The following is a 23,607-nucleotide window of genomic DNA, read 5'->3' on the forward strand; positions in this document are numbered from 1 at the left end:
TCCAAAATCTGGTTGGAAAAGTTTTCCTAGAAGCTGCAAATAGAAAGGATGATACTTGAGTCCACCCAACTAAATACAGTGCAGCACATTTCCACTACCAAATGCTTTCTAACAAATGTCAGCAATCTATACACATGTTGGAAATCTCATTTTATAAACAACCTATCTGGAAAACCTGTCCTCCTAAACAAAACCAAGAGAAGCCTGGATATTTCTTAGTCCTTCACAGTCGTTACACAAACTACTTTCAGTTCAGTCAGATGGCAAGGGAGAAAATCCTGGACAAAAAAGGGGAGACTAAATACTGTAGCTTCAGTCTGAAATCTTTGCCTTAATTTATCAAGCAAAACTAATATCCAGATCATACAGCCTCTGTGGATATCCAGACACTGAACACATGCTTCCAGTTAAAAGAACTTCACTGGGACACATTCCTCCTCTGTGGATAAACCTGGGGCAGCTGCAGTTCAACAAAAGAAATTGATGCCCTCAAAAATGTACTGCTTGTATGAGAAAATTCAGCACTTTGATAACATTAAACAAAAGAAACAAACCAAACACACTAATGCAGAAGCCTCTAGTACATGCTCAGTAACAGAGACAAAAGTTCAGAAGACACATGCTTTTTTCATTGCACTGACTTGGAGAAGGAAGAGGGCAAATAAAAATATTAAGTCTGCATTAAGGCCCTCCTTAATGATTTAGGCACCATGCTAGAATAAAAATGTATTTTAAGTTTTCTACACTTGCATCTTGATTCTAGAAGAGGTAAGGCATTTAATCTAGAATTTCTGTAACATATACAGCCTCTCTTCTGCTGCCTTGTACACTGTATTTCTAAAATACTCCTTTTTGAAAACCACGTCACACAAAGAGAAGAAAAAGCAATTTTCTTTCCTGTTCAGTACAGGACAAAGGATGTTAAAAGACAAAATCCATCCTTCTGGCTATTGTAACAAAGTCCATCACAAGCAATTTTGCGAAAAGGAAGGTTTGAAAGGATAAAGCTACACACAAAAAAAATCCCTGGTATTGTGTTCCCAGGGTGATAGATTTGTCTCAAAGGGGATGAAATAAAATTCTTCTTGAAAGGAGTTCATGGAATATGCACACAGTGTGCTTATTTGTGTGCTGCACACACAAGAAGGTGGATTTAATCAATGAGTCAATCTGCCTGCATGCTCACAGCCAAACATGCAGCAATACCTCCAAGTGCTCCCATGAGAACACTTAAGACATGAGCTAAGACTTTCTGTGTACAGAATGTTTTAAATTAAGTCCCCAAGGTACAGATCAAATAAAGAAATACTTTTTCATGCAAACAATAGTGATATTAAAGACTGAAATTCTACCTCAAAATTGAAGATACACCAATTTAAGAGACAGCACAAGAGATGGAGAATCATTGGTAGCACACCACTTCATTTGTATGAGAAAAACACATCTGTAAGATATTACCAAAAAAAAAAAAGCTATCAGGTCTCTCAGGCAGTAGACTGAAGGCTCCCAAGCTCAGGACACAAGGATGGAGATTTCCTGAGTCCTTTCCAGACCAATTTTCTTACTTTGATTTGAGTAAAAACTCATGACTACAGCAGCACATCAGCATTCAGGAAAGTAACAAAATGGTAGAGCACATCTACAAGCATACACTAGACCTTTCATAACCATGGTCCTTGATCTAACCCAACCTTTGAACAGCACTGCACTTTAAACAGGACACAAGCTAATAAAGAAGTGGAGAAATGCTCCAAACCCCTGTTTTCCCTAACCCCAGCAATTACAGTCTTGCCATGTATCAGCTAACCTGTATTAAAGTGGCTATAGTAAACATCACATGGTACAAACCCCAACCTCAGCTCACTTTTCCACACCTCCTCTCACCATCTGTCTGAGGGAAGATGTGATAAAACCAGCACATCCCACAGCCAAGGCAGGAAGAAATGGAGATCAGAGGAAGAAAAGCATTTTAATTCTCCATGTTTATCTTGTATGCAGGAGTGAGATTGAGACAGGAGATGAGGTTGATGGTAGAAACAGAAGAAATCACTCCTTGAACCTCATTTGTCTGCTTCTGCCCTGTCCACTCCTAAAATGTCCCCAACCTGGACCCTGGGGAACAACCAGCAAACCAAAAAGATAAGCAGGTCTCATACATAGTTTGTTATAAACACCAGACAGCAACTGAACAAAAAGTGACTACACTGTAGTTAACACCTACCCTGCCTCTAGAATCACGTCTGCTAGCTGAAATAGGAAACAAGAGGAAGGGAGACAAAAAAACTCCCAAATCCCCTATTTATTACCATCATGCCTGTGTAGCTGCAAGAGCTGGCGTCTTCTATTCTAAAATATCCTTAACAGACTGAAAAAGAAGTTCATTTTTTTGCCAAAATAAATCCTCTAATAGAGGGCAGCCTCTCATTTTCTTCATGGAAAATACATTAGAAGCTTATATATACACATATATTTGACCACTGGAATCTTTATGATCCTACCATGGGGACGGTAGACTTACTGGGGACTTGGTAAGTGAAAACTAAGCTCTTCACTTACATCTCTTTTCTAATCAAGATGGATCTATATAGCTGGCCAAGAGCAGAATTTGAGTGCAGAAATACTGAAATGAGTGTGGAGATTTAATGTTAGCCTTTTACTCCATGGCAAATAAAGCCTGTTGCTTTTAAAGCCTAAATACCCAGATCAGTACTTCTCCAAGTAAAATTGAAACTCACCAAGAGAAACTGAAACACCTTGACTCAATTCCATCTCCTCAAGATGTGCAAAAGGATCAGTAAGGAAAAAACACAGATGCACTTTTAGGTAATCTCTACTGAGCTAAGGAATGGAAGGAAGTCAGCAACTACTGACAAATTCACACTTCAGAAGAGTGACCAGAGTCTGTAACTCTGAAAAGGAGTTTATATGGACAGCACAGAAGCAAAAGCAGTTTCATAGAGTCAGCAATATTATTAGTAACATCAGTATGATCAACAGCAAAAATACCAAAATCTTCACAATAACATCTTGAAGTTAACTCTGGGCACAGTGGACTTGACAGATTGTAAAAAGTTGATATATATTTTAGAGCACAGGCAAAGGGATGGGTTTTTTAATTACCCAAAGGATAATGATGATCCTGGGCTACCAAATGCACTACAAGGAAGAACCTCTTCTTTCCATAACACTTAACTATATAAACTACAGAAGAGCTCTCAGACAAAAACACTGATTCAATAACAAATTTGACGTATTACTCATCAGGATGTTCAAAAACACAACCACACTCCCAGCTTTAGGAAGGTTTTAGTGTACTAAAATAAATGCCTCATTGCTGAATCTAACATTTGCTTTCTAAAATATTAACTTGCTATCCTACACATGTTGAGATGGTTTGAGAGCAGATTTTGGAGGCTGTAAAGCCAGTATTTATCCAGTTTCATAATTTTACAAGCCATTTTATAGCAGAGCACCTTGCAGCCCTCACCTGGTTCAATTAACCACTGCACAGTATTATCTCAACATTTCAGCCTAAGAACCCATTACTGGCTAGCAACATGAAGGAAAGAAACTTGTTTAGAGTGGAAGTTAACAGGAGGTAGTCCCAGAGCTCAGAGGAGATGAAGAAGCTCAGAGATGCATCATGTAAAAATCAGAGGACACCTTCAAGGCATGTGGAGGAGATCCAGTGGCTAATCAATAGAGAAGTGAACTTGATGCTAGTGACAAAACACCTTACTCAGTAACATAGACCTTCAAAGGAAAGAAATTAGGTGAAGAAAATTAACAGCAAACTGAGATAGTTCATAGCCCCTAGAAAAGTTATATATTAGAACTTCTTGGAAGAGGATGTTCCCTTTAAATACTAATACAATCTTAAAATTTCCAAAAATAATCCCACAAAATGTTTCAGTGGGAACACATTGCTGTAGAACATTTTCCTAAAAACCTCTCAGCAATACAACTCAGCTGCTCTTATCTGACAGCACAATGTTGTCAAACCAGCAATACAACCTCTCACCACTTTAAGTGCAAATTCATATTAATTATTTTTTATGTGTTTCTAAAGTAGGAAACAGCTGCTTCACAAGTAAAAGCACCAATGATTTACACATTTATGAAATCTAAACAGAGAGGCTTGCATGTGTGTGTTTATAAACAGGTATATAAAGACAGCTAGGCATGTAACATTTAAGAGGGGCAAAATCCTCCCAGACATAAAGAAATTGAAAACACTGCAGTAAAATTTAAACAAAAACTTAAATGACATCACTAACACACAAAACCATCAAGTTGTCTCCTACAGAGAAAAGTAGCAGTTTTTACTGTGTAAAAAAACAACTAAAACTAAATATTGTTTTCTTGTTTGCATTTCCTGTAGGAATAACCCTGCTCCCTGTTGCAAGGTGACTTACCTAATAGATAAGAAAAAGGCAGTATTTTACCAGAGAGCCTGCTCTTTTTGAAGAAGCCTCAAATCAAGCAATTCACAAATCAAATGCAGTATATTCTTCTAAATAACCTGTGCAAAGACAGACCATTTCTACTTAAATAATTTATTTCTGATGTATTCACTCATACCTGCTTACTTGAGCACAAAAAGAAAAAGATTTCTCTGTCAATCCTGGGTAATAACTGGAAGAACAAATGAAATTCCTTTTCTGCTTCATACATAAATCAATACATTATTGTTCTTCCTTCAGGGCCATCTGTGTAACACTGCTGACTTCAAATTATTCATTTGCTCTAAGGCCAGAGGGGACCAGTACATCACAAACATGATCTCTTTTACTTCACAAGACACCTAAATTTCAGCAATTACTCAAGACTGAGCACAATTTTTGTTCTCAGCAACACCTCTGTAATTCCATTCAAGAGGGGACAGGGTTATATTTAGGTACAACTGAATGTTTTGGCCTGTCAGTATATCCCTCTCCTACTTTCCCTCATCCCAACCCAAATTAAATTCTTGATTTTGAACAGAGCTGTAGAGCTATATTTTTTTTTTTAATAAGATATACCAACCACACGAAGTTGATAAAGAAACTGATGAAGTGTACTGAGTTGATGATGCTGACAATGCCAATCTTACTTTGTAAAGTTACTCTTTCCACAAACTTTATTTAAAAAGCAGCTTTATCAGTCCCAGGGTCATACACTGCTTACCAAAGGATTCAGAAAAAATGAAATTAAGGAAAAATGTGGGGAATAAATATAAGACACAGTTAATGATCCTGAAATCTAAATAACCAGATAGATGATACAATTTAAATTTAAAAAAAATAAGAAATAAATAGGAGGAGGAGTTTCTTGGAATGCACCTCATCTTGGAGCAGAAAAAACAGACTAGGAATTGCATTTAGGGATAGATTACTACAACACTTGAATGAGTATATTATGATAAAACCAACACAGTTTACTATGAGTAAGAATTCTTTAAGTTCACAGGTTTTTGAGGTTTTAAGAAAAATAATAATAGAAAACAGACATGAAGTAATGGAATGCTCCTTACAGATATTTGAAATGCTTCTGACACGTGTCCTCATAAATACTGAAGGAAACACACAGGATAATATTGATACAAATCAGTTGATGAAGACTGAGGTAGGATTTCAAGGATCAGAAAAATCAGTTAAAAAGGATTTTAGGAGTCAGTATTAAGTCTGTACTATGTAACATAATGACAAAGAAAAGGAAATTAAGTAACAGAGTTCACTGTGTTTCCAAAACTGTTCAAAAAGAGCTGAGATCAGAAATGGATCCCAGGTGTGCAACAGCAGTTTAGGAGAACTGGTCATTTGGAGCACTGTCATCACATCTTTAAATTTCATCATGTTATGGTTTCAGCCAATTATGTTAATTGCTTGTCACATCACCATAGAAGAGAAACCAAGACTAAAATGGTTTAAGAAACAACAAGATGCACACTGGAACATTTTGGATTTGCATGCAGTAATTTAATGCAAAGCAAGAACTACCCTTTTCCTTCCAGGAGCATATAAATTAGTTCAACTCTAGCTTCTTTTCTTAGTCCTTCTTATCCCACCTTGCAATACTGCAATAAGAAAATTCTAAAAACTAAGAAGCAGACCTAAGAATAAGAAACAGCTATGGCATTTTGCATTGTTTAATTCTAAAATTAGTAACTGTAAGTTAGTTGAAAAGTGTTAAATTTGCAATAACTTAAATTCACAAAAAGAAGCCAAACTTCACTCTTCATATGACTTTATTGATTCATCAGAAATTTAAAGTGTGAGCACTTGTTTTTCTCTGACCTATGTTACTCATTACTGGCAAACTCCAGATACCAAAATTATGTTTGGGTTTTTTTCTCTTAAGTCTTTTCTTCCTCCCATTCATCTATTAAATTAGCCATTGATCCTAACACATTCAGAACAGATAAACCTACAACAAAAAATAACTAAATAAAAATTGGAAAGAAGAGAGCCCTATGAAAGACAACCTATCTCTATATGATACAGAAAAAGAGCCAGTGTACCTTAAGATGTTTGGATGTGAGAGTCTATTCATAAGTTGAACCTCTTTCAGCATGTTTGCTCTGTTGCTGTTCAGTGTGTTCATCTTCAAAGCCATTACCTGGTCTGAAGTTCTGTGCCTTACCTATTGGATAGAAGCAAAAAATGGTAAGGATATGAAATGAAAGACTGAAGAAACAGTATTGTTTCAGTGCAATGTAGAGATCCTTCATGATAAAAGTGATCCATACACCAATTTCTGTGGTCTTTATCACGGAGATGACTTTCTATAAGCATACTATGCAAATGTGAAATGGCATTTTGCTCTTCTCTTGCAACTCATGATGACAGAAAGCTTGAGAAGTTGAAAAAAACCCCAACTATCAGCTTCTTAGTACAAGTGAAGAAGCCATCTGTTTGTACACAGAGAAAAAGTTTCCCACTCCAAGACCTATGAAACTTATTTTCATTCCACCCATATCTTTTTTTCCCCCTGCAGTGGTTGCTGTCATTGTTCACAGAATGTGTTATACAAGGACCTGTTACTTACAGCTACGGGGCAGATTTTGGAGATACTCAGTGTTTACTTCTGAAAATAGACTATGATCCAGCTTCCACATCCAGGGGACTGAAAGCATTCCTGCCAACCCCTGCTGCAAAGCAGAGAGGTTCCTGCACAGGAGATCACCTCACCCAGGGTGTCAGTAGTGGTTGTACAGCGTCAGCAGGAAAAAGGATTTCTCTGGCAACTGCACAGCACAAGCACCTCTTTCAGCGTGACCTTCCCCAGCCAGAAATGCAGGGCTGTGGCCATTTCTAACTTGGTACTCAAACTAGCCCATCTGTCAAGTGTTATGTAGATGTGTGCTACTATTAGAAAGGAGCTGTCACAATAGTGAAAGGCTTGCCAAGCCTTTGAATTTCCTTACAGTTGGGCATTCCCACACACATACTGGTAGTATTCATGGAAATTATGTTCCCATTTTCTTCCTACATCAGTACCTGCAGCTCATAAATAGAAAACATGTATTTCTCAAAACACTGCATTAACCCCATGGCAAATTCATTCATGTTTATGGAGATTAGCTTAGGAAGACCTATGTTCCGGGAATTTAAGACTCATCAGCTTTCTAATTTAAAACTGAAATCAACATTATGACTTGGGTACCTACAAACTTCCTACATTTTAAACAACAGCAGCCTGTCTGCTTTTATTCCAGAAGACTGTTCATCTTTTCCAGTAAGAGGCTTCTTTAGCTGTGATATGTTAATTACAGAAAGAAAAACTGAATCCATGATAAGCCAATGCAAGAAGAAAATGGGGCATGGGTTTTGAAGGTAAGGCTCCCTCCCTGGCAGTTCTGAGGCAGCAAGTGATACCTATTTTCAACTTTTATTTGCACACCACTATCTGCAAGAAGAAGGGGCATGTTTCAGTTAAACATTCTCACCTAGAGACAAAGCCCATGGATTCAGCACAGGGATGCACGGGGGAGGAGAGGGTATCATGTTTCAGGTGTGTGTCTGGTTTAACACTTCTAAGTTGCCTCTTCCCGTCCTAGTTTCAAGTATAGGATAGCACTGGAAACATCCCAGGTGAGTGTGGAAAACAACATCGAAGCACTGAGTAGAAAAATAGCCCTCAGATGCTTTTCCTCCTCCTTCCCCCTGCTTATGTACATGAGCTCCTCAAATGCCTCACCTACAGTCACCCAGTAATCCCAGTGCAAGAAGGATCAGGGAAAGGGGGTGGAGAAGGATTTAAAAACCAGGACTGAGCAGAAACCAACAGCAAGTTCACAAGCATGGGACTCCTCCTTTCCGTGGTAATATTGGTTTTAAAATAAAACTGGTCAAACTACAGCTTTAGTGCATTACAACAAGATAATCTAGAGTCATTCTCAACACAACCTGTCTTGCCTGTTTGGCATGCTTATTGGTTTTAAGCAGGATGATTGCATGTTAAGTTGATGAGGTTTATTGTTACTTGCCAGGTTTCTTGTGTCAGTTGTGTACTTTCATTAATTTTTAATTTTACCCAGCCAATTTGAATGAACAAACTAAGTTGGACAGGTCAATGTCTACACAGAGACTTTTAAAACATATTTTAGTTATATCTTAGTTCTACTAGAAGTAATACCTTGGGTGAGAGGAAGAAGTTAAAAATGTTTTCATAGACTTAGAAAACTTCAACGAAGTAAATTTAAATAAAGAAAAAAGGACTATGCTTTGAACCTATACACAGCAGCAGCTAAATCAACACACTTCCTCTGAGACGAAGGTTAGGAATCTTGGGTGTTGTGGTGGAGTAATTTGGGGGTTTCAGGGAAGAGGAAAGGATTTGAAGTAACTTAGTTCCTATAGTCAGAGATGCTCTCAACAGAATTTCTTTAGAAATGAGCTTTCCACCAGCACAGAAGCTTCAAGGTCTGCCAAAAGGGAATGAATACAGGTAGCAGGTGATCAGGAACTCAGATGGAATGTGGTCTTAAACAGTATTTGCCTTCTCATTAACTCTGCCAGCTACCTCTTAATTTCTTGCCCATTTCTATAATTCACTCAGTTTCATGCCAAAATTTCCTGCTCTTTCACCTCAACTCTGAGGTAAAAGTAGAATTTATCATAGGACCTTTTTCCTTGTTCAGACTGCTTTTTTTAAGCTAAGGAAACCTCAGAAAAGAAGGTGGGCAACTTTTTGGGTCTCTGTGTTCTGCATGCTTCTTGGATATTCAGGTCTGATATGCAACAAGAAGTGGTCAACAACTGCTTCTCAAAGGTCTGACTGTCCACAGCACTAACTGCACATCCAGAGAAAACTGAGCTGCTTTTGCAAAGACAAAACTTCTCATCCTCTGTTTTAGGCTATCCTGCAGTCTTTCCAGTCTTAACAGACTGAACAAGGTTTGGTGGCAAGGTCAGTAGGCTTTTCTTTTGTTTGTTTTATAAAATCACTTTTCCCATGCTTGGAAATTTCTCAACTTTCTTACACATAGAGCAGCACAGTCTGTCCGATTACCTGGTCTCTAAATAGTACCCAACATTGCACTATGCTTTGTTTCACTTCAAGGGACACTGTAAGGTAATAGCAGCAATTTTATTTGAAGTTCCGTATATTCTTCTGATTTTGGCGGATGCATTCCTGCAAGATCTGACAGAATGGCAAAATTCCTAATCAAACCAAAGGAGAGGGGGGAAAAAAGGGACTCTTCCTCTCTCACTAGTTATCTTTTAAGCAAGGAGGAAGAAGCAGAACTGGAGGTGAGAGGGCATCTTTCTCAAGAGGACAATACTCAATACTATGAATAAAATCAACTATCAGTTTATAAATTATGGAGCATAATGCTAATCGCTTGGAATACACCCAAGACTAACCATGTTCTCTTCTCTGAAGCAAATAGCATTTCTATGGCAAGAACAAATTGACCACAAGGAACTGACAGGTTCTGTCTTTAAGGTCTCAGTCAAACTCTGAATCATCAACATGGAAGGAGCTGTCAGTTCTGCCCTCCATCCCTACTTACCCATCAGTCATACCCCAGAAAAAATGTGTGTCTATCCTGGCATACCTTGCCAAAGCCCTGCAAAACTATTTAGTTTTAATCCTCCTTCTCCCTTCAGGCCACCTCTGTGCCATAAAAACATGGAAGAGATGTTTCAATCACCTGACTCCAGAAAGAAAATGAGTAAATATTTTGGCAATACTGCTGATCCAATTTAACATTTGTTTACAAGGCAGTTTGCCTCAGGCATATGCCTGTATACTCAACATAAGCAGGGATTCACTCATGCAATTCAAACCTCTCCCTGATGCAACTTGCAGACTGCTGTGAAGCTTTTAATGCCACCAACATTATTATTAATTATGGCCCCTTGCATATCGACCAAAAAACCTTTCAGCAATGTCTGGATCATGGCGTCTCTGCTTAGAAACATTCTGACAATCCTACAGCTGCTTTGCACACGCTTCCAGCTTCTCAGTCTGCTTACCTATGTGTGCGACTCCATCTCCAAGGTCACAGTAACCAGATATTGCCTCCCTGTTTTATTGCTGACAGGCAGTTAAACTGTCCCTTTGCACTCTCATTCTTCTAGGATCAAAGTACTTTGGACTTTGACCTGGCTATGGTTACCTGTGTGGTTCTACTCACATCAGACCATGTTCTGATCCTTACTCCTTTCTTTAGAAGAAAGTGGGAAGTAGAGGAAGTCATGGATACAGGTAAAGAAATAGTGATGCATTTGAAGGAGATCTCATAATAGTGATTTAGCAGGGCTCACATTCCAGAGAAGTAGTCACTATACAAAGTTCATGAGGATTATCATGCAAAAATTGGTGGGTTTAATGTTCAGCTTGCTGCTTAGCTGTAAAGTTCTTTATTGTTAAAAAATTAAATATAATTTAGATTATTATCTATTACATCATATACGTCTGTCAGGGTTCTCTGAAAATCCAAACATTTATATTACTTCCACTTTCTGAAGGGGAGGTATTTTAAACAATAGCTGAAATCTAGCCTGATTTCATCTTTCACAAGGCCTTTTTGATCTGTATTCACTGTACCTTTCCAGGTGGCCCTGGAATAAACATCTGAAGAACATTTCCTAATACTGCTATTGTAAATCTGCCAACACAGCTTTCAGCTGTGCTCCTAGTTTTTGATTGCATTTTCATTATTTTCCAAGTTATCATTATATAGCTGGAAGTATTTTGTCACCGTTTTCTTCCAAAACTTCATTTAACTGCTTTCCAGTTTTTCTTTACCCTCCCCTCCTTCTGGCATCCAGCCTCACTGCTTAAATACATTTACAGATCTTTACTTATACAGCCTACTCCATAAAATCATGTTGCTGCTCTAGCACACACACCAATTTTTTGTTCATTCTTTTACACACCTTGGTCTTCATCTGGCCATTTCACCTTCACCTTTGCTGCCATGCAAAGCACCATTTTAAAAGCAGTCCCCTCTGGTCCAAATATTTGACCTTCCTTGAGTTTGCTTCTCTGTCTTCATTTGATTTACAAGTATTTTCTCTTTGATGACAAGAGATGAAGACATTCCCTTAGCTACCATTCTAGGCCATTTGCACTAAATGTTTTACACAGTTTAATTTTGATTGACTGAATTAACAATAAAGCTTGTGAGGCACATGAGATGATAGAAGTAGTCACTGTTAGAGTGAAAAGGCTTCATCATAAGAGTGCCTACCAAATGACAGGAAAAAAGTCTTTCACAGGGAAGCAGACCAGCAATTTGGCTCTGATACAAAACTCTCAAACACAGACTACTTCCTTGCTGTAACAGCAGAAGAAATATTTAAAAAAAACATAGGGTCAGCTGTATTTTATCCAAGTCTCACAGTCAAGCCACCAAGTCATCACACTTACAAGGACATATTCATGCCTTGAGGACGAATGTGCAAGAAGGATGCCTTAACTCTATGGTTGATTGAAAAAAAGCTCCCTTCAGCAAAGATAAACCTGTTATTCAGCTCAGATGACAGTGCTTGTAAGTCTGAAATGTTTTTCTTAATATTAAAATGTACCTACTGTCAGATACACATACTCATAGCAGTGATGCCTATATAAAAAATTTCATATCACTAGGCAAATTTGCAATGACAAATAGAAGCTGAAATACACCAGTTCAGACAATACTAAGCTGCTATGTTGATTCCAGAGAGTCAGATGGGTTGTGGCTGTTTTCAGAGTAGTAATACAGAATGTCACTGCACTACAACTTCTTGCAGCAAGAAGAGAGACATGCCAAATGTAACAAAATTTTGCCAAACAAAACTAGTCAGCATGTGTTACAAGAGCTTTAGCACAGGTTCAGAAGATCTGCAGAAACTAGGCACAAAATAAACCCCAAAACCTTTCAAAAGTCTGACAGTAATTGTGATTCTACTAATTTCTAATACTAAAAAGAGTTGAGAGAAATAGACAGAAAAAAGCTGGAGACTTCACCATTTTCCCTTTAGTACAAAAGCTCAGTATTAGTCAAACAAAGGTCCTAATTTGATAACTTTAGTAACTTCTAGCACCACCAATTCAGCAAAGAAATATGTTCAATTACTAGAGAATATTCCACGCCTATGGTCAAATTATCCAATTTTTTTTTTACAAACTAAAGTGAATTTCTAATCAGTAATACAGCACTACCATTGATACTTTGTAAATCCACTTGTGTGCCAAAAAAACCTAAATTTTTCTTTTGTATTTTGTTTTTCTTCATTGCCCACTGTAATCTAGAACCAGGGCCCAAAATAGAGCACCCTTTTATTTTAAACAAACCATTTATTGATAGGAATCTGTGCACATATCTCTGCCTCTGCCATTAACTTGATCTCAATCAAGCCATAAAGGCAAAAAGAGACTACAGTCTTATTTTGAGAGAAAGCACAAATTCATCAGAGGACTATTGTTCCACAGTTTGAGATGAGAAATAAACAGGCACAGCCCAGGGTGGGGAAGTTGACTGATTTTGTAGCCAGTTCAGCAGAATGTAACCATATAAACTTTCCTCTGCAATCCAGGACATGGAACCTGGATGCTGGGTAAGCACTGTTTTACCTCAACCTCAGTAAACAGCTCAGCGTGTACTTGATACCTGAGTAATTATATAGTCAGGAAAGAAAAAGAAATAATGAATTTTAAGATCATAACTGAGAGCTTATTCCTAATTTTCAATGTTAGCTATCCTCAGCTCACTGGGCAGCCCTAAGCATGCTACTCCCTTTCTTTTGTTACCTAACTGGTCTATAAAATTGAGGTGATATTATCTACCTGCCAGAAAACTGGAAGATTGCCATCTGCAAATCACTGTTGTAACATCCAAGGACAATACATAATCAGATACTGTATCTGTGTTCCTATTTTCCCATTTAATTTTTAATACTTATGGTTAAATATTTTCCATGTTACTATGGGTTTATCCTGCATAAAAGATAATGATACTTACATAATCTGCAGATGTTTTTGAAGAAATCAATACTTTGGACTGAGTTTTCCTGACACAGAAATTCTATCTTCTAACTTTTACAGTATATGAACAGTTTGGCAGTGAGCACACAGCCCCCCCACTACACCAATAATCTCATAATTGGTATTCAAACACATTTGTGGGGTTTCTTTTCAAAACTATATGGGAGCCTTGACAGAAAGTTCTGTTTGGGGCAGAAATCATTTCCTTAGATTTCCTTTATAAATCTTTCAAATAAGCATTACCATGCATGAGTAAGGAAGTCTGTCCAACCTTTCAGAACAGAGCCCACTGACATACAACTATTGCTATTATAATCACAGCACTTAGAACTTGATCACAACCACAAAAAGGGAGCAGGAAGAAGCCACATTTTGCTTACTTGAAGATACTTCAGCTTTTATAAATTGATACAGTTAATAACATTCAGGTTACAGCCAAAATAAAAAAATCTAAGTAATTTCTTGTTATTTAAGCCTTCATGAAACTGCTCTTCTTGAGAGTTAGGTTCTTACACAAGTAGCTAATTAAATATGCCATGCAATTTCTTATGTCTCCTCATGGCCTGTAAAGGCTAGGAAGCGCAGGAATTGGATTTGCAGGACTTAACTGCAGGCAGCTCATGTGAACAAAGCAACAGCAGTGAGTCAGTGTGAGACACACTGTCAGCTCCGGATTAGTTAACAAAGCAACGCTGTCTCGGTATCGATCACTCCAGGGATGTTTCAGAGCTCTGTCCTCTCCTCAACCCCTAAAGCCACCAAACCATCAAACAGAGGGCCCCCACCTTGCAGAGCTGCTGCCAGTGCAAAGGGCCCTGCAGCCACCCCAGAGCATGGACGGGAGAAGTTGCTCCTATAGTTTGGATACGGCCTCAGCATCTATTGGGAACAAGTTTTGGATTGCTTGCATACAGAATACCAACAAGTGCAGAAGGAAAGATTAAAGGACGCCCTGTCATACAGGCTTTGGAGCTCCTTTCTCTAATTGCTTCCAATGGCTGCTAAGGAGATATGGAGAAGTATTCCCTATGGACCTGAGACTGTAAGCATCTCTATTTTGTTAGTGCCATCAATAGTAATTTGCAGTTCTCATTTTTACATTTCATATTAGGCAATAACATATATGCATTTGTATGTATTAACAACACAGACACTCCCCAGGCACAGGCAGTGAAATCCATCACCGAAATATATTTAACTGTTCCCTGCTGCAAATCCCAGTAAATAAGAGTCCAGAGAGGTGTCTCAGAGGTGTATCACAAAGCTTTTAAGTGATGCACTCTTGTTCTCTAGGTGCAGTCATGTTAATACTGGACATATGCCAGCACAGTTATTTGAAGAACAGTAAATCAGCACCTGTCTCTCAGTATCAGCTATGAATGAGCTTACACAAATGTGCATGTTTGCCAGCTGGCAAAACACAGAAAATCCCAGAGCTGCCAACCCAGCACATCTCCATCCAGAAGAGAAAACTAAACACATCTCATTTAACCGTGCTTGAGAAATTATTATGGAAAACAAGACAAAAAAGCACACAAACATTTTAGTGCCAAGGGAATCTTGCCACCTGTTTTGCCCTGGGAAAACTGCACAATGATACTCAGATTGGCACTTTTCCAACAGAAGAAAATCAAAGGCCCAAAGGACTCTAAACCACAGCAGTCACTGTACTAAACACAAAATCCAAATGGGGGTTATCTCCTATTGCAAGGTACTTGTTACAGTATCAATGTCTTTCTTACTGTTGACAGAATTTGTGAGTGTTCCTTCTATTTGTGAGGACAACAAAGATTTACCTTGGACATTCCATGTATCAGCTCTTCAGCAAGGCTGAGGAGAGGCCAGGTTTTCAAGCAGGTGAAAAATACATTACAAAATGGACAATTTTACATTAAACTATGTTACTTTTTTTTTTTCTCTTTGACTGGGTATTCCTTAACATCAAGTTTGTTTCAGTGATTTTTATTCTGGATTTTTGGTCTTCAAACAAATTGTTCATTTCAGGATAGTTCTATCATATTTTCTAAATATTTCTTTCTTCAACAGAGAAGCTGTCTGACCCAACCTGAGGAAGTGAAACATAGTGTAAGAACTGTTTCACCCTGTTTTGTGTTACTCAGTAGAGTTCTAAACTTGACGGTAGTGATGCCAAGCAGGACTGTAGGAAGAAGCATTATGGAAGTATAGTTTTGGAAATTTTCTTAAATATTTCAACACCACTACAAAAGACAAGGCTTTCATCAAAGCTGCTGCCTGGTTCTTCTTCAATCCCAGTGTTTCCTCAGCTGATGTTTTAGGATTATTATAACATGCATATCTTAAGACTTCTACCAAGAAAATAAATTAATAAGAACCAGAACTTCAGATAGTAAATATGAGTTAGCCCTCCATTCTACCTTGTATTTCAAAGCATTTTCAATTCTGCTAAAAGTAAGAGTGCTCTACACTTTAGATACATGCAAATGTCATTAAAATTCAAAATTGCTAAGCGGGGAGGAAGTGAGTATTTTGCCCCGATGGTGCAATCCATAAAGACTAACAACACAGATGAGGTTTTTAATTCTTATATTAATGATCTGTTGGAGTGCAGCCTATTTATTACTACTTCTCCCTGTAGCCTATGCCCTATAAAAGCATTTGCTAATGAAGTGACAAGGACTAGGATGACAGCAGCTTGGCACCTCAATAGCTAAAGAAAAAACATTAGCAAGAAGAAGACAACAGTCTGGTTAAGTGGTTACCATACAAATCATCTTAGCAGTTGGAAGAAGGGCTGCAAAGGACTGATACTTCACACATCAGTGTGAGAAAAATCAAACTCACTAGAGTTCTGCATTTATGCCTCAGTTTCACAATGGCACTTCTTCCTACTCCAGACAAGAACCAGAATAGAAAGAAACAGATGAGAATCACCTCTCTAATAAAACCACAGAGTTTGAAGTGAAGTTTCAGAGTTATTCTAGCCTCCTAGATTACATAATACAGTGACTGTATTCTCAACCAATTAGTAGATTGTTTTAACATCCTAACTTCATAGGAGAGACCTTTAGCCTCCAATACCTTACTTCTGTCACCTTGAGCAAGGTGAGTTTTCTTCACTAGTCAAAAGGAAAATATTTATTTTCAGCTTAAAATTCAATCCTATAAAAAAAAATTAGGCCAAAAGGTATACATGGACAAGAAGACATGCTGTCTGTTTTTCTAACTGGCATCATATCACACAGGGAGGGCAGGGACAAGAACAATGGCTCTGAGTGAGGAAAGATAGGCCTTGGTCAAATGAGTGTCACTTTTCAGTCACAGAGCATATTCCGTACACCTAAAAGATTAAATCTTCAAAACATAGGATAATCCACATACTCATTCTCTACTCCTTTTCCTCCCTAAAAGGATGGCTTCTGCCACCATTTATCTATCATAAGCAGACCTTAAAGTATTTCATTTCACCTGATGTAGCTACAGCAGTTCCAAGAGGAAAAAAACCCCACATATCAGTTAAAAAAAATCCTATTGTCTAGACCATGACTTTCCAAAATTGGTGGTATTATACTGCTGAAAGCTATAGCTTCCTCAACACCTTACCAAACTTAATCAAGAACATTCTAAAAAAAAAATAAATAAAGATGGCCACAAATATCACTAATAAAGCAACAGGAAAGAAAAATTTTGGTTGTCAAGGCATTTTTCTAAAATAAGTACAATTGCTATTACAGCTTTTAGCCATTGGGCTTTATCATACCTTTCTCATTACACTGAAGAGCACCTTCAAATAACTATTTCCTTATTTTAGGTCTGTTTATGCACTGTAATGACAACTTTTACACAGCAAACATTAAGACTGAAGTCATCCACTGAATCACTTCTCTAGCTATTAAACCAAGTTTTATTGTTTCTTTGTCCTCAAGTGTTAACACCAAGTTAACAACTTGTGTACTCCAACTTTTCTGAAGTCAAATATCCAATGCTGAAAAAGTATTTAAAGCCTAAATTTTTAAAGTTAATACTTAATAGAATAATTAAAATGAAGTATCTTTTAAGCCTATCAAATAGTATCACAAATATAATGGATACTGTGTGATCTCACCTCTAATGTTTTACAAGTTTTTGAAAAACACTTACGTGTTCAGACACTTACACTTAGGCCTCTGATCAGGCTGCTACTTCCAGAGGCAAGTAAGATCCTTTCCCAGTACAAACCTTTCACCAAATGTTCAAAACAACACATGACAAAGTGAGAGAACTTTGAAACTGAAGCCATAAGGACAAAGAAAAACATAAGAAATATTTGAGATTTCCAGTGAAATTTTACATTATCAATGCTGCTCTCTGAGTGCCTTTAACCTGAATACCAGAAAATCTATGTGTTATGCAGAAAGATGTTTTTGTTGTGTTTCAAATTTCTAAACTGACAGTGTTACTATTTTGTTCCTTAAGACAAAGTGACAGTCATTGTAGATAGAGAAGGTATGAGAAAAACATTTATCAGTGATGGAAAGCAATTCTTCCAGATGCTTTCTCAATTCCTCAATAAATTTGTACCATCCCTTTTCCAGGAGCTTCTCCCCTTCCAGCTCAACCAGGTGAAGGGCCATCCTGAAAAGACCAGTAACAATGCAGAGACTCACATTTAGATTTAAAACACTTTGACAGGTCAAATATTGCAGTGCCTGCTTATCTGATAAAACCCAAGTTAATAAAGATTCCAGTCCAGGAAAATGTTGTCTGCAAACTCTGACACTGTTTCCAACACCTTCTGCAGTGGGATTTTGCTGAGCATGGGCTGAAAACCAAGCAGCAGGTCCCTTGCCTTTTTTTCCTGTACCTTTTCCATATCCTTTTTCTAGTCATATTCTCCTTTTAATATGAACTGGCATTCCCTTCCTTGCATGCTCATTTTTATAACTACTCAAATATCTGCTTTCCTCCTTCCACACACTCAGAGACATGTTACTCTTCTGACTAAATGCCACAGGAAAGTGGAAACCTCTGTCAGTAATGAGTTGCTAGTAGAGTCAATAAGCAAATAGGAAGGACCAGCTGTAGAAACAACTCAAACTGGGAGGTTCTATCTATAAAAGGATCATTTAAAAATAATAAATTATAGCCTGGATACACCAAAGGAGGCTGTAGACTCTTTTATGATGGAAGTTTAACGGACAAGCCAAAAGTAGCTGCCAAGAACAGAGCAGAAATATTTATGCCTGGCTTAGCTAAGGATACTGTACTTATCCTCATAACAACCCTGCCTAGATTTACAATAATTTTCAATTTAGGTAATAAGACTGATTAAGCAAAATGTATACATATTTTGCAACAGTGATATACATAGACTTCTGTAAGGCATCTGACTCCATGCCACAACTGACTACAGCCAGGTTACAGACTTGCCAGGCACAGCAGAAGATACCCTGCTTTGTCATGTCCAAGTGTAAGACAGGGGAGTCTCCCCAGGGAGCTTCCTGAGGAGCCAAGGGAGGTCTCTGCCTTGCCTTCCTCCTGACAGAAGCTGCCACTCAGAACAATCTGAAACTTTTCAATTTGGACCATTACCCTGTTCATGTTATTTCACTAATTAGTGAAGGTCACTTCATATCTTAAATCTGAACAAAAATCAATATACCCAAATAAAACCTTCATTGCAAACAAGGATTGAAGGCTAGAGAGCAGGAGGTCCACACCCATTAAATATATGGCACTAATGTGCCATGACAGCAACTTATAAGAGTGTGACACAAAGCTGAAGGATGGTTTTTATATGCTGTTGTAGAGAAAACTAGGGCATGGTATTGTCTTTGAGATCTTCAATTCAGAACTGAATTTAAAAACCAGTAAGGGAGGTATACCTGTGCTATATGCTGTATGTGGTGTCAATATATGGTCTAGACAAAGTTCCAGTTACTGGTAATATTCAAAGACCTTAGGTAACATGGCAGTGTGTGTAGATGACCCAGTAACTCTTCCAAGCCTTAACTGTTTGAGAAGTTCATAATGCCTTTATTTTTAGACAAACTATGAGACATTACAGGCAAAGTATAACATGATACAGATATTCATGCCCACCAAGACAGATAGTCTTTTTTTGGTCAAGAGACCTCTTACAGTCTGAAATCTCATGAGTTAATCCCTTACTCTACTGTTCTGTTCCTACTCTGCACTGTTATTCTAGTTAAGTCCTGTCAAACCTAGGTCAGAGGCTACAGAAGAAAGTGACATTAAACATTTCTGCACTTTACTCCTCAAGGCCTGCAAAATTACAGACAAACACAGAGCGAAATGTTTTTCTGAATGGTAATGAAGTCATAAAGTACAAAAAAAAAAAAAAAATACCCCACAAAACTTCCCTTTGAGCCACTTTGGGAAAGCCAGATCAGTAATAGCTCTTAAACCTCCCACAGTCTAGAACAAGATGTTCCAGAGATCAAGCCCACTACCATGACAATGTGCCCATGACACACAATATCATAAATTATACACTATCTAGTATCACTTATTATTTGTATGTTTAGAGGTGACAGAACTACCAGTTTTATCCTAAGTGCATTACAAGTACTTGATAAAAAGAATTATATATGTGTTCTTCACAGTACCTGTGAGCACAACTCCTTTCACATTAGACAGTTTCTCCTTTCACATTAGACAGTTGGATGCTGCTTATCTCTAAACACCCTGAAGACATTAAATAAATACTAGAAACAGGATCCTAGCCTCAGGTACAAGGTACGTATTTGGACAGGCACACCTTTCCTGACCAGTCAGCATTCTTGAAAGTCAAAGAACATTAATTTGGCCACACAAATAAAGACTGACAACTAATTAATGAATTGGGGACCATCACTCCAGGGTATTCAAATAGGAGGCCTCACAGTATAAGCACATACAGCACAAACACCTTGAGGATACTGATCCTTTTGCACCCACCACCCATCTTGTTAAGACATCAAAAAGTATGATGCCTTCTCTTTGTATTTATACTTGGCCTTGTACAATTCTGTATTGGATCAATGACTCCCATTTTCATGTGTACACAAATAATAAACTGCAAAAAGTCTATTTTTAACACTGGAATGTCACAAGTATTTCCAGTCTCTCTCAAAAGTTCAGCTACAGAATGCAGAGACAAAAAGAACACCTGAAGGAAATTCACAGCAACTTGAATAGTACTGAACCTGAAGGTAAATGTGAATAGAAGATCATCCTGGATTTTAGTCTGACTGCTGCTCCAAAACACACATTTTATAATTAATAGTAACTATTTCTTAATGCAATACTTCATTTCAGTATAATGCTTGGATCCCCCACAGTTCCTTACAGCTTCATCAGCTGGTTTTCCCAACAGTTTAAGGGTTTGGGATCATGGTTGTTCATTTATACAAAGAGTGTCTGCCCAGCTTGATCTTAAAAGCAAACCTCAGGGTGCTGCACTTGCCATTGAAATTTGGCACAGGCACTAGTGAGTCAGCTGCTTCAAACTAGACTGCTGATATTTTGACAAAGTTCAGTTTTTCTAAACTAGTTTCCATAACATCTGGTATTCAGGTGAACATGAATTCAAAGTGTTATAGTGACGGCTAACAAAATCAAAACACTAGTTTAAAACTCTGAATAAGCCACAGATTTAAATGTTTGTGAATAAAGGTGCACTAGAAATGCTAAAAGATCATTCATAGCATATATGATCATGAATGCACACATCTGAACTGTAACATACTCTTATTCACAAGTTAAGAGAAGGCAACTTCTATCCACCACAATAGACTACATTTTAAAAGAAGTTTCCACAGAAAAGGATAGAGGGGAAGAAATCACTGAAAAAATTTGTCAGGTACGTAGAAAAAAAAAAAAAATCTCAAACCCTTAAAATAGTCCAAGCACTCTTTGCTAAATCACTTGAGTGAACCCAATGTATGATACAAAACAATAGACAAATACATTATTGAAAAAGCTCTGGAGACCTGGTGGGTTTTGAGGCACCTTTGATCATTTAAAGGGAAGGCTTCATTGCTCTTGTAAAATTACTTACACAGTAAGTTTAGAACTATCCTGGATTTTTCTCAACTTCAATCATTTAGCTGTGAGCCTGGAGATCAGACTGAAATTTAACTGTGTCAAGCCACGAGGCTCTCTTTACTGGAAGCACATCAAGGTTCTCACATGAAATCTGATCATCAGCACAGTAGGATTAATGACAGAGGTGGTCAGGCTGATAAAGCAGCAGAACAGAAACCTGCCTAAATGAGTTTGGAACTGCATCTATGATAAAGTTGTAATGCATTCTCACCCCTTCGTGCCAGAACTGCAGAGCTCTGGTCGAAACTGATGCAAAAGAAAAGAGTTTATCACTCAGTCTCTGCCTGCAGGGGGACTGTGGTTGTTTCTGTGAAAACAGACACCAGATACTCAGACTGCCACCATCGCTCCCACAGGAATGCCACCAACTCGATCCAACACCTTGGGATGTCTACTTTAGCTCACTGCAAAGGAGAAGAGCAGGGGGGAAGGTTTTTAAAGAATTAAGAGGATTTGTTTATGCACATAAAAATAAACTGGGTATCAGGGATTTCTATCAATCAACAAATTCTCAAATTAATCCATTACTATGAATGCTGGAAATTCATCTTTACTTTTAGCTACCTTTTTCCCTCCACCTGAATTCAGAAATTCTCACACATAAACTAAGGTCTGTTATTTCCTAGTTATTTAGACATGACCCAAGTCTATTGGTACCTTTATATATAGCACAGCAGCTTCACCACAGAAGCTGTAACGATGAATTCCAGTAACATACAGAACTTTCAAACATTTAACATTAGAAAATGTCTCTACACAAAACCAGTCGCTACAAAATGCATTACAGAAAGTTTTCCAAACAGGGAAATAAGACAAAAACCAACCAAACAAAAACCACCAAACCAACCCTTGTTTTCAACTGTTACAAAAGCTGGCTTTATAAAGAAATGCCCTGCACTGAGTCTCCTATACACCCCAAATAAAGTTCTTCATGTCTAGCCATTTGAAAGAATTAAAAACTTGTGATAATGAAAACTAAAATTTCCTATATCTAGCTAAACAGAAAAACTTCTGTGTAGTGACTTGCCTTTACACAAGAGGAAATATATACATGGAGATTTCAATGCCTTTGGATATTAAAGCAATATTAAAAAATTCCATTTTCTAATGCAGGTATCTATTTACAGAAATAAAACTGGATAAAAGGTTTTTTGGTTTAACTTAAAGAAAAAAAACAGATTAATTGTTATGGAATAGACATACTGTAAGGTAGTTTTCTGGCATTTCACTGAAATGGAAACACTGTGGAGGGTAACTCCATGCAAAGTCAGGAACTAGAACAAGGAAAGAAACTATTTTTTCAATGCTTGAAAGACAACTCAATGTCCTGTTCCTCTACAACAAACCTTACCAGAAGAGTCAGAGCAGCAGAAACACTACCAGCACTACAAAATTGCATTTGACAAATTGCTTTAAAAAGGTATTTCCCATGACCCACATTCAGAGCAGCAAGCCACTGACAACATCAGATTTTCTTATTCATATTACTTACTTCAAACCAATCTAATCTCTGATTATTGGAGTTAGAAGTGTAGCATAAGCAGCAAAGGAAACAGAGAAGAGCAGTTAATTGTATTGTAATTTCAGTGCAATAAAATTTGTGGTTCCAAATTCAGCAACCATGTATGGAACCCCTTAACACATGCATCCAAGTGTTATGTGGCAAAGACTACCAAAGGAATGTGTACCATCCCACAAAACCAATAAACTACCTAAATTAAAGACATTTACACTTACATATGGGAGAATCAACAGTCATCAGTGTTTAACACTACATGAATGCAAAAATACATGGCAGAGGTCAAAAAGCAAACCAATTATTTTTAGCTTTTTCTCTTTCTCCCAAAAAGCTCTGCAATTCCTCAAATAAATTATAAGTGACAAAAAAAAAAAAAAACAGCTAGAGGAGTGATTGACAAAATATTTGGAGCCTGAAAGTTCTTCATCACTCACTCATTTGGAGTGAAGCAAATACAAGGACTATCATTTGACTTCAGTGGAAAGTACTTTGGCTGACAGTCTTGTACATTCTCATCATCAAACATGAAGCAACCAACATTGAGAGGAAAAAACTAAACACAC

The 23,607-nt window shown here is 37.6% G+C and overlaps 1 protein-coding gene across 4 annotated transcripts in view; it reads right to left on the reverse strand.

The window, feature by feature from the left end:
* The window catches only part of TESK2 (testis associated actin remodelling kinase 2), a 75,271-nt gene that overhangs the window by 43,741 nt on the left and 7,923 nt on the right, over window positions 1-23,607 (reverse strand). For all 4 annotated transcript variants that reach the window (XM_053984488.1, XM_053984489.1, XM_053984491.1 and 1 more), the window contains exon 3: window positions 6,500-6,621. In XM_053984488.1, coding sequence (XP_053840463.1) covers window positions 6,500-6,621 — 122 coding nt within the window. The remainder of the gene's footprint in view (window positions 1-6,499; window positions 6,622-23,607) is intronic.

This window comes from Vidua macroura, chromosome 9 (assembly GCF_024509145.1).
Source record: "Vidua macroura isolate BioBank_ID:100142 chromosome 9, ASM2450914v1, whole genome shotgun sequence".
Taxonomy (NCBI): domain Eukaryota; kingdom Metazoa; phylum Chordata; class Aves; order Passeriformes; family Viduidae; genus Vidua; species Vidua macroura.